General features: G+C 40.9%; 1 protein-coding gene across 3 annotated transcripts in view; it reads right to left on the reverse strand.

Moving 5' to 3' along the window:
• The window catches only part of GPLD1 (glycosylphosphatidylinositol specific phospholipase D1), a 55,991-nt gene extending 45,676 nt beyond the window's left edge, over positions 1–10,315 (reverse strand). The window contains exons 1-3 of one of the 3 annotated variants that reach the window (XM_021697142.1): positions 10,172–10,312; positions 9,700–9,782; positions 6,728–6,783 (exon numbers count right to left, since the gene is read on the reverse strand). In XM_021697142.1, the coding sequence (XP_021552817.1) occupies positions 6,728–6,783; positions 9,700–9,782; positions 10,172–10,194 (162 nt within the window). In that variant the 5' untranslated portion in view covers positions 10,195–10,312. Of the gene's footprint in view, positions 1–6,727; positions 6,784–9,699; positions 9,806–10,171 lie in introns of those variants that run through there. The other 2 variants (XM_021697141.2, XM_021697143.2) reach the window with 2 other exon arrangements.
• Between the last annotated feature and the right edge of the window lie 2,363 nt (positions 10,316–12,678).

Consider the following 12,678-nt stretch of genomic DNA (forward strand, 5'->3'; position numbering starts at 1 on the left):
AAGATTATTGAGACAAGTGGAGAGATTTGAATGAAGCCTGAGGACTGGGTGAAAGTGTTATTCAGTGTTGATTTCCTGACTGTGGTAACTGTGCTGTGGTTCCATGGGAGTGTCCTTGTTTTTTGGAAATACACAATGATGTGTTAAAGGATAATGGGCATCATGCCAGCAATTCACTAGAACGGTTCAGGAGAAAAGAAATCAGTATGTATAAGTAGTGTGGAATTGCATAAAATCTCTGGACATGAGGGATTCCATTTTCCTTTCCAACTAATGAGCTCCTAAACTGGGCTGGAAGCAGCAACTGTTTGACAAGCGGTTGTTCCTAACATTTCAACAGAGCCACACGCATTCGGGTCAGAGGACAACAGTAAAGTCAATAAATACAAAGCAGGGACTTTCACTTGATAGCACCAGTAATCAATAAGATAGTCATCACAAGCGGTTCGACTGGTCAGCACCAATACAGCAGGGGTTTTTTTTTTCTTCTCTGCTTTATGTAAATCCTGTAATTACTTCTTCCTTCTTTCTCATAAAAGCCCCCTTGCTTTCCCTGCACGAGTGGGACACTTTTCTGGTTACTCTGGAATCTGTGCTCCCCTGAATAAAAACCTTCGGTCCTTTTCTACCTCCTTTCCTTGGGGGACAACAGAGAGGATAAAAGGGCAAATACGCCAACAATTGAGGATCTACAGGAACATGGTAAAGGGCATATAGGGATTGGTCTAATTGTCCAGCTTTTCTATTGGTATTTAATTACTTCCAAATAAAAAAGTTAAAATATAGAATTGGTTGAATAAATTATGGTACATTATGGTAATAGAAAAATATGTAATTGTCCTAAATGATTCTCAAGATTTCTTTTGACATGGGAAGTTATCACCGATATATTAAATGAAAAATAGCAAGTTGCATAGTGTGTAGAGTGTAATTTGGGGGGGAAGAAGGTACTAATAAATTAAAAAATAATGCTGAGAATGATATAAAGCCAAGTGTCAACACTGGTTGTCTCAGAATGTTTTACAGTGTGCATCTCTCAGTTTTCTAATCAGAAAAGAAGAAATCTCTTCTGGAGGCAGGCAAGAGGAAGTAGGGCAGAGAGGACTGAAACCAACCAAATTAACTACCATTGCTAGGATTTCATGGTTAAAATACCACATTCTGTTTATTTTTATAGAAAGTAAATATATATATAATGAGTCCAATCATCACAGTATGAAACTAGAAATCAATTATTAAGAAAAAAAAAAACTAGGGGAAAAAACACATGCATGCTGAACACCATGCTAGTGAAAATGGATGGGTCAATGAAGAAATCCGAGGAAATGAAACAATACATGAAGACAAACAAAAATGGAAACACAACGACTGAAAATATTTGTGTGGCACCTGGCTGGCTTGGTTGGTAGAGCACGTGGTGACTTAGATCTCAGGGTCATGAGTTTAAGCCCCATGCTGGGCATGGAACCCACTTTAAAAAAAAAAATCTTTGGGGGCGCCTGGGTGGCTCAGTTGGTTAAGCTACTGCCTTCGGCTCAGGTCATGATCCCAGGGTCCTGGGATCGAGTCCCGCATTGGGCTCCCTGCTCTGCAGGGAGCCTGCTTCTCCCTCTCCCACTCCCCCTGCTTGTGTTCCCTCTCTCGCTGTGTCTCTCTCTGTCAAATAAATAAATAAAATCTTTAAAAAATCTTTGGGATAAAGCAGAAACAGTTCTAGGAAGGAAGTTTATAGCAGTACAGTCCTATTACACGAAACAAGAAAAATCTCAAAACAGCAATCAAACCTTACACCCAAAGGAACTAGAAAAAGAAAAACAAACCCCAAAGTTAGTAGAAGGAAGATAAAAGTTTAGAGTGGAAATAAATGAAAAAAATATGTATCAGTGAAACGAAGAGTTAGTTCTTTGAGAAGATAAACACAATTGATAAACCTTTAGCCAGACTCCTCAAGAAAGAGCAAGTAATAAATAAATAAAATCAGAAATGGAGAAATAACCACCAACACCACAGAAATATAAAGAATTATAAAAGAATACTATGAAAAATTATGTAACAAATTGGAGAACCTAGAAGAGATGGATAAATTCCTAGAAACATACAATCTGCCAAAACTGAATCAAGAAGAAATAGAAAATTTGAACAGACCAATTATTAGTAACAAAATTAAATCTGTAATCAAAAAACTCCCCAACAAAAGTCCAGAACCAGATGGCTTCACAGGTGAACTCTACCTAACATTTAAAGAAGAATTCATACCTATTCTTCTCAAACTATTCCAAAAAAGAGACGAGGAAGGCAAGGCCAGCTTTACCTTGGGCCAATATCCTTGATGAACACAGATGCAAACATCTTCAACACATATTACCAAACCAAATTCAATAGTATGTTAAAAGGACCATTCACCATGATCAAGTGGGATTTATTCCTGGGATTCAAGAGTGGTTCAATATTCTCAAATCAATGTGATCTATCACATTAACAAGAAGGATAAAAACCATATGATCATCTCAAGAGATCTAGAAAAAGGATTTGATACAATAGAGGAGCGAATTTAGAGGAACCATACCTCAACATGGTAAAGGCCTTCTATGAAAAACCCACAGCTAACATCATTCTCAATGGGGAAAAAACAGAGCTTTTCTCCCTAAGGTCAGAAACAAGACATGGATGTCCACTCCCACCACTTTTATTCAACAGAGTACTGGAAGTCCTAGCTGCAGCTATCAGATAAGAAATAAAAGCATCCAAACTAGTAAGAAGTAAAATAAATGGTCACCATCTGCAGATGACATGATTTAACTATACATAGAAAACCCTAAAGACTACCAAAAAAAAGCTATTAGAATAAAGGAATTCAGTGAAGTTGCAGGATACAAAATTAGCATGTAGGCATTTCTATATATTCACAATAACCTAGCAAAAAGAAAAATTAAGAAAACAATCTCATTCACAATTGCACCAAAAAGAATAAAGTATCTATAGTTTAATCAAGGATGTAAAAGACCTATGCCCTGAAAACCGTAAGATACTGATGAAAGAAAACTGAATGTGATGCAAACAAATGAAAGATACTCTGTGCTCATGGATTGGAAGGATTAATATTGTGAAAATGTCCATATTACCCAAAGCAAACTACAGATTAATGCAATCCCTGTCAAAATACCAATGTCCTTTTTCACAGAACTAGAACAAACAATCCTAAAATTTGTATGGAATCACAAAAGACCCCAAATAGCCAAAGAAATCTTGAGAAAGGAGAACAAAACTGGAGGTATCACAATCCCAGATTTCAAAGATATACTACAAAGCTGTAGTAATTAAAACATTTGGTACTGGCACAAAAATAGACACATAGATCAATGGAATGGAATAGAGAGCCCAGAAATAAACCCTCACTTGGTCAATTAGTCTGTGACAAGAGAGTCATAATACACAACAAGGAAAAGACAGTGTCTTCAAGAAATGATGCTGGGAAAACTGGACAGCAACATGCAGAAGAATGAAACTGGGCCATTTTCTCAAACCAAACACAAAAATAAAATAAAGACTAAATGTAAGACCTGAAACCATAAAAATTCTAGAAGAAAATATAGGTAGTCATCTCTTGGACATTGGCCTTAGCAACATATTTAGTATGTCTCCTGAGGCAAAGGAAGCAAAAAAATAAACTACTGGAACTATACCAAAATAGTAAGATTTTGCACAGAAAAAAAAAACAACTCAATCGAACAAAGTAACTTACTGAATGGAAGAAGATATTTTCAAATGATACACTAATAAAAGTTTAATATCCAAACTATATAAAGAACTTCTAAAAGTTTAATATCCAAACTATATAAAGAACTTCTACAACTGCGTGCGCGCACGCACACACACACACACACACACACAACACCTGAACAATCTCATGAAGAAATAGACAGATGGGAGTGCCTGGGTGGCTCAGTCGTTAAGCGTCTGCCTTTGGCTCAGGTCATGATCCCAGGGTCCTGGGATGGAGCCTCACATCGGGCTCCCTGCTCAGCAGGAAGCCTGCTTCTCTCTCTCCCACTCCCCCTGCTTGTGTTCTTGCTCTCGCTATCTCTCTGTCATATAAATGAATAAAATCTTTAAAAAAAAGAAATAGATGACTTAACGTTTTTCCAAAGACCACCTACAGATGGCCAATACACATATGAAAAAATGCTCAACATTACTAATCAGTGGGGAAATGCAAATCAAAACCACAATGAGATTATCATCTTAACACCTGTCAGAATGGCTAGATCAAAAAGACAAGAAGTGTTGATGATGTGGAGAAAAAGGAACCCTTGTGCACCATTGGTGGGTATGTAAATTGGTGCAGGCACTGTGGGAAACAGTAAGGAGGTTCCTCAAAAAATTAAAAATAGAAATACCATACGATCTAGTAATTCCACTGCTGGGTATTTACCCAAGAAAACAAGAGCACTAATTAAAAAAGATATATGCACCCAATGTTTACTGCAGCATTATTTACAGTAGCCAAACTACAGAAACAATCCAGGCGTCCATAGCTATGTGAATGGATAAAGGACATGTGATTACACACACACACACACACACACACGACTATTACTCAGGCATAAAAAATGAATGAAATCTCAGCATTTGTGACTGACAACATGGATGGACCTAGAGGGTATTATGCTAAATGAAGTAAGTCAGAGAAAGACAAATACTGTATGATTTCACTTATATATGGAATCTAAGAAATACATGAATAAACAGACTTCTTTAATACAGAGAAGAAACTGGTGGTTGCCAGAAGGAAGGTGGAGGGTAGGGAGATCAGTAAAACAGGTGAAGGGGATTTAGAGGTACAAGCTTCCAGTAGTAAGTCAGGGAAATAACAAGTACAGCATGTGAGATACAGTGAATAATATTGTGATAACACATGGTGATGGGTGGTGACCACCCTTATCGTGGTGAGCACTGAGTAACGTGCAGAATTGTTGAATCGCTGTGTTGTACGTATGTAATGTAGCATTATCAACTACACTTTAATAATAAAATAAGAATAGGAAAAAAGTATCAGGGCAATAATGACCACCAATGTGAGGTCAGCTTGCTTCTGACAGTTCTTATAAATACATACACTGATTTTCTCAGCTTTATGCACTTTTCTCTTTGTGTTAAGTCAAAGGTTTCAAAGAGCAGTCACCTCTGGATATAGTAACAAAAGATAATCCTAGAACCAACAAAATTCAGACCTCAACGAGTCCAGAAGTCCCCGAAGAGCAGGTGGACGAGGAAGAAAGAGACACTATAACAAGTCCCACATACAGAGATATAAAGTACATCATGAAAGGGGATCTGACAGTATCATAAAAGGTGAGATATCCCGACCCTTGTAAATTGAAAGTTAAGTATAAGCACTCAGGGCACTTAGTCATTTCCAATGATGCTATCAGTAGCTGCATCAGGACCAATGTGGAGGGGAAGGATCGGTGTCCAGTCCACGTTTCAAATTAAGTTAATGATACAAGCGTGACTCTCTCTACTACAAAATCGCTCTGCACACACTCTGGATTGATTGTTTGCATGATGAATTAGGCAGGTTCTTGCTTCTCCTCCTCATCCTTGGCTACCTTCCACCACGGTCAATGAAGATAATCAAACACTGTTCAACTACCAAGTCGGAAAGTTGAAACTAATGTCTACAAGTGGTTTGAGGACAGGATGGATTTCAGTTATCTCACCATCCTGTTTTCCATACTGAACTGTCAAAACTTAATGGTAATAATTTGATCCAATTCTGATGTCACCAAGGAATATTAATCACTCTTATCCAAAGTATTAAGAATCACCTTTGCACAAAGCATTATTTAGCCTAGAACCAGAAATAGTGTATAGGGTCAGAATAGAACCAATTTGAGGATAGGTACAGGAAAGCCATCAGATAGTCTTAACCAAGAATACAGTAGGAGGAGACATCAGACGAGCATCTCAGAGTGGACTTCTGAATAAACATTTCCTGCTCCTTGTGCTGATGCAATTTTTCTATGACACAGTCAAGAGGTGAAAAATTTATCTCAGGCATGACCTTTGTAAAAACAAAAAGCTGTACCATTTTAATTCTTCCTCAATTTTTCAAATTTTGATTCATCATTCAATTATTCCAGTGATACTATTTAAATGATAATGTATATCATTACATATAAATTATATATGTTTTATACATATAAAAATATAATTGTATTGAAATATTTTAATTATATAACGTATATAATATATAATATGCATATGTTCAAGTATAAATTATATATAATATGTAAGTATACATAATATATATTCAAGTATATATTATATACTTATGTTCAAGTAGCACTGGAGGGGACATACACCTTTTGTAACGCCAAATATTAATGTTTTATGAAGACAAAAAGGACTGAAAATTATTGCCTAAATATCTGTTAGGACCTTTATTTTGGCACCTATGGAAGAGAGTTAATGCACAAGGAATAAGAGAAATATTAAACTTTATACCTCTTTGGGCGCCTGGGTGGCTCAGTCCGTTAAGCGACTGCCTTCGGCTCAGGTCACGATCCTGGAGTCCCGGGATCGAGTCCCGCGTCGGGCTCCCTGCTCGGCGGGGAGTCTGCTTCTCCCTCTGACCCTCCCCCTCTCATGCTCTCTGTCTCTCATTGTGTCTCTCGCAAATAAATAAAATATTAAAAAACAAAACAAAAAAAAAAAAACTTTATACCTCTTTGTAGTTAACTCTCCCATCCTGAAGGTGGAGAAACTCCAGAGCTCTGTGTCCTGAGAGAAATATATAAATCAATTAAATCAACTGTAGCTAAAACAGAACTTATTCAAGATGTTTTAAAAGGAAAATTGGGGCATATGGGTGATGCAGTCGGTTGGGTGTAGACTCTTGGTTTCATCTCAGGTTGTGATCTCAGGGTCCTGGGATCGAGCCCCGAGTCAGGCTCCATGCTCAGCATGGAGTCTGCTTAAAACTCTCTCTCCCTCTCCCTCAGTCCCTCCCCCTGCTCATGCATGCACGCGCACTCACTCTCTGTAATAATCTTTAAAAAACTAAAATAAAAAAAATTTAAAAAAAGGAAAATATAATTTTGTCATTGCAACTGTCAAGGAAGGGGGAAATGAAAATTAAGTGTGTACTCACTAGTCATTTTCATTAGGCATAGTAAGATTCATACGATAGTTATATCACTAAAAAATACAAATCAAATTTGCATGGTGATTTGAAGTTTCTGCTTAGCTGGCACCATGGCCCTGCAAAGCTAGGTCTCCATTCCCTCCTAAGTAGAAGTAAATAATTCCCACATTTACAGGTGTGTTCACAGAGTCACACAAAATACATGTGATGTGATGAGCACAGTGGCTGATCAACGGTAGGAGCTCAGTAAACAGAAATGTCATCTTATTTTGCCTCAACACCCCCCCCAACTGAGATAAATGACCCTAAGCAGAGAATAGGATACATGGCCAAAACCATGGACTGAATCAATTACTCTCGAATGTTTTTTCATCAGTTGGGCCACATTAGATGGACCAAAAAAAAAAAAAAAAATCCCGTGTTACCTGCTCCACCCACTTGCAGGGACACACACACACACACACACACACATCCACACCCTGAATCTTCCTAGAATCTAAGACAAACATGCCTTGTGAAGTCACATTCAAAGGGGATACCTTACTTCTGTTGTGAATCACATCCAGTTTTATAATTCATACAAAAATACAGCCACTCCTCTAAGCATAACACTGTAAGATACGGGCTCCCAGCCCACATCAGTAACCTGGACACAGGATTCCCGGGATTTATAGCTCCAAACCACCGAACGAGACCTGTTCTAATTAACTCACAGAACTGTCAGCCTTCCAACAGGCTTTACATTAAGTGAAAACATGAACCAAGAGATTTACAGAATCCTAAATAATTGGTAAATGTTGGAGTTTTTTCTTTCACGTAAGACTCCTCAAAATCTATGCAGGTTAGAAGTGGTCTTCAATTATGTTCACATAAACAAAGTTTTATATTAATATATTTAATATCTTATTAAATATATTTATATATTTATGATATATAAATATAATAGATAATACAATGTATGTATATATTTAATATATTTTATTATATTTCTATTTAATATTTCTATTTAATATTAATATTTTATACAATGTATTGATATATTTAATGTTATTATTAATAGATTAATATATACAAAACATATATTCATATGTTTAATCTATTAGGATCTTTGGTACCTACTGAAAAAAGGCAAGCAGTTATCCGATTTTATGAAAACTTCATATTTCATCTGTGTTTAAATACATTATACATTTTATATAATGTATTGATATTGTGTTAATGTATTGATATATTTAATGTTGTATTAATAGATTAATATATACAAAACATATATTCATATATGTATAATCTATTAGGATCTTTGGTACCAACTGAAAAAAGGCAAGCAGTTATCTGATTTTATTAAAACTTCATATTTCATCTGTGTTTAAACTAAGGATTAAAAACTCTCCATTTATACTTATTCTTGAATATTTCCATTTACACTTGTTCTTTCTCAGCCTACAGTTCTAGCAATTTCAATTTCAAAGAATTTACACCTGGACAATACTTTCAAATTCACTGAGACGTTCAGCTTCCTTACTTTACAGAAGAGGAACACAGAGAAAATGAATTGCTCTGACTCACGTACTTCATTTACAGCTGAGCCGGTATTAGAACCTGGGTCTAATTCTCTCTTCTATTGTTTCCTGACTGCTCGTAGCAATAAATGTATTTGGAAAGAACACTGGACTGGCTCTCAGGACATGCAATCCTAGGCCAGCCCTCTAATGAGCTAGCTTTGAGATTCTCCAGATCGATTTCCTTGCATGTGAAATACAGGGACTGAGCTCAGTGACCTCTAGTGCCCTTCCAGAAGGCAAAATTCTGGGATCATAGGTTCTTGTCCACCAGAACTCAATAAATACCTCGGTCTATCTGGCACTGATAAGCTTACACACTTTATTTGTAATCTTGTTACGATTGGTACCTTCTGGCCAGGTGGCCTGACTATAAAATATTATTGATTTTATCTAAAAGAAAACCCAGATTTAATCTGAAAACTGTTGTAGAATATAATCCTATTCCATGAGTTAAAAAATATTACAAATACACTTCATTCAAGAACCAAATCCACCTGTATCTGGCACTCTGCCCTCACCCCCGAGCCCGTCCTCCCCAGCTCCTGTCATCGTCCCAGTCCCCTCTAATGCCAGTAGCCAGATGCCCTCGCTTCCTTGCCCTCCCTGGGGCCAACCACTTGACTCAGGGGACCCACTTCCATGGCCACAAGTGGCCCTGTACACATACTTGGAAATCTAAAACAACAAAAACAACATTCCTCACTCCTACTGAGTTCCACCCATCTTCCTCCTCTCCCATTCTATCAGTTCTGCTTCACGGCAACCGCGAGTTTCTCCAGCTCCTCACCGTTTGCCCACCCAGAGAAACAGCCAGGAGCCGATCATCAAGAACCCATCGTTCCCTTGCCTCCTGCCCGCCCCTCCACGGAACCCACCTGACTCCAGTCCGGGGAACTTGTTACCAATAGGTGGGACCGACTTCACATCTCTTCCTTAACACCCTTTGACAGACTTAGCATCCCTAATCCCAGGCAAGGTGCAGGCACTTACCTATCTCAATGTGTGTGGAGATGCCACATGGCGAACCCCCTGGGCAGAGGGAGCCCAGTGCGATCAGCAGCCCAGGCCAGAACCTGCAAAGGGACATGCCCTCATTACTCGCTGCTCCTCGGTGACACGAAGTGCTCAGAACTGCGGCGGCAGGGCCTGAAACCCAGGCCCAGACCTACGGCTTTCCCTCTAAGCAGGTCACTGACCAGGCAACCAAGCCTCATTTCAAAATAATAACACTTCCCAGTCAACTGTTTAACTACTGTTTAACTTCACCAGAACAGCAAACAAACTCCATCTGGGAGAGGGGGAAAAAAAAAAGCCATCAACTGAAATTTGAATGCTCTTAGCGGGGAGCATGGCCACTTTGTGACCCAGGTGTGCTCCAGATTTCTTGTTCACACGAAATTTGTATGGTCACCCTAGCAAAGTTGTCTCCATTTCGCTTTCTTCAAAAAAGACACAGACTCACCTGTCTAGACTGAGGGTCCACATGCTGGACCACCTCGGCTCACAAGGGCTGATCCCTCAGGCATCCTTTGCACACCTGTATCAGGGGCCCCGAGTCCTCAGCCTCTGAAGCCCCAAGTGCTGGGAGAGCTTTTATGACGATCCCCTGGAGCTGGCTTCTCTTTCAGTATTTGGCAACAGATACTGACATTTGCATGGGATTACACAAGAGCAAGCACTCCTGGTCTATCTGCTTCTGGCTAATGGGGCTCATCTCAAGTCTGTTGCACGGTCAGATTCCTGCACCCCAAGCAAAGACGCTGATTCCACTGGGGGCGGGAGATATGGGACAGATTTAAAACCAAGAAACAAGGATTCAGAAAATGCTAGGCTCAGGATATTACCTGTCAAGAAGTATCTGGTCTGTAGCACTTAATCCATGGGAAAAACTCGGTGAAGCTCTTCGTGGAAAAGGTGGTAATCTTACAGCTCAAATTATGCATATTATAAGTGAAAAGCAAGAAAGGGGATCCTGAAAGAGTGGGAGGAAACTGTACTCATGCTCAGGTGAGCAAATGGAAGAGAAGAAGAGGAGAAGATGGGATGATTGAGACCCTTAGGTCTCTGTCAAGTTTCCTCTGTAACCTTAGCTTAGCCACCTGCAAGCCCCAAAGAAAAGAAGCCCACAGCTCTCCCCGAATCCTGAGGGCATTGGGCCCCGCTGCTCCTGACTGCTTTTAGGCCAGAGGCCATGAACCTTGGCTAAGGTGCTCTCTATACATAGGCCTCATCTCCCCCGTACTGCAAGTGGGGGAGCAGATGGAGAAGGGTGGGAGTAGAGGTGGGAGTGCCCAGGACCAGGCCGGGTGAAGAAGAAAGGTTCCAGACTGACCCACCACCCCCAGCCAGGCTCTGGGAGGCATCGGGCAGCCTAGGAACAAGACAGGAACCGGAGGGGAATTGTTCCTACTCTGAAAGGGGGCTTGCAGAGGGCACAAGACCGTCAGAGAGAAGGGGCGGCCAACATCAGGACTTTCCTAGGCCTTAGGAACTTTTGCCTTCGTGGGCCCCTTCCTTCCTAAAAATAAAAAATAAGATTTTACATCTCTGTTGACCTAAGTATTAATCTATTTATATTCAACCTAAAAGGTTTTTTTCCCGATTTTTAAAAGAAACAGTTTTGTGTGCCACTGAGCGTACTATGGACCGTAGGCAGAGGGCCTACTGGAGCAGTCAGCTGGAGAAGGGAGGGCATACTGTCCGAAACAGAACCTTACGGAGATAAGCGGACTGACTGTGGATCAAGAGAGGCTGCCACGGTCGTGCCAGCAGTAGGGCTCCCCCTGCAGGCAGCAGGTGGAAAGACGCCAGGGATACCCACCGGGCGGCAGTCTCCACTCCAGGACCTCCTCTCTTCCCCCAATTCCTCCGGTAGAATACAGGAGGAAACAGCGAATACACACACACACACACACACACACACACACACACACACTAAACTCTGCTGTTCCCACTTCTGCTAGATGTGACTCACTCAGGACTGAGTGACGCTGACTCAGCAAAAAAACAAACCAAAATTTAAAGGTACTGCCTCCGCATTTTGCAAATAAGAACCCAACGTCCCAGAGAAAGTGGAAGAGCCCACAGGCTCCGGAAAAGACAGCAAGAGTCTCAACGCAGTAGGAATGGAGAAGCAGAGATATGCTGAGACTAGTGCTCCTAAATCAATGCGTAGAAATGGGCTTCACTCGAACCCACACATTCGGAAGATTGCCCTGCTAAATTCATCTTTGTATCCTCGTTAAAGTTGAGGCTTCCTTCCTGCTTCCAGATTCTTAGGCTCATGTCTACTTGTAATGATACCTCGCTTGATTTCAATTCTGACAAATGGTCCCACTGACCAGTTGGAGGCCTAACTTTCATCTTAACTAGTGGCTTGTCCTAGGGCAGCTACTAGGACTTTGAACGTTGTGCTGAATTTAATGTAGCAACTCTGCTAAGCCATTAATTATGTTATCTCACTGCAAACGAGAGAACTTGCTGCAAGAAAAGAATTGAGGATGGTTTGTTGAAGGTCACACGCAGCTTGTCGACAACAGATTCTGAGCTTGGGGCCAAACCGGTCTCTCTCTGGAAGCACTGGGACACATCAGGGGGACCCCCTGCTCCCAATGATGGGGGGAATAGGTAAACACACACCCAGAAAACCGTCCAGGCGGCAGAACAGGGAGCCACACTTGCCCGGCGCAGAGAACCCCCAGGCTAGACCCCGAGTGCGGGGGAGTTGTGGCGATGGAGAGCGGGGATCACGCCCTTGGCGGCTGGGGCACCACCAGCGCATCGATGGACCCCGTACTATTCCAGTGGCGGGGGAGGGGGGGGGGGGGGGGGGATGGATCGGGGGGGGGCCGGGGGGAGCGGTTGTCCTGCAGCAGCTAGGGAGCTAAGGAGTAATTACACAGGAGCACTCGAGGCTGGTAAGGCGAGGCCCGCAGGTGCATCTCCCGGCAGCCCTCCCAGGTCTGGCGG

Source organism: Neomonachus schauinslandi, chromosome 8 (genome assembly GCF_002201575.2).
Source record: "Neomonachus schauinslandi chromosome 8, ASM220157v2, whole genome shotgun sequence".
Classification (NCBI taxonomy): domain Eukaryota; kingdom Metazoa; phylum Chordata; class Mammalia; order Carnivora; family Phocidae; genus Neomonachus; species Neomonachus schauinslandi.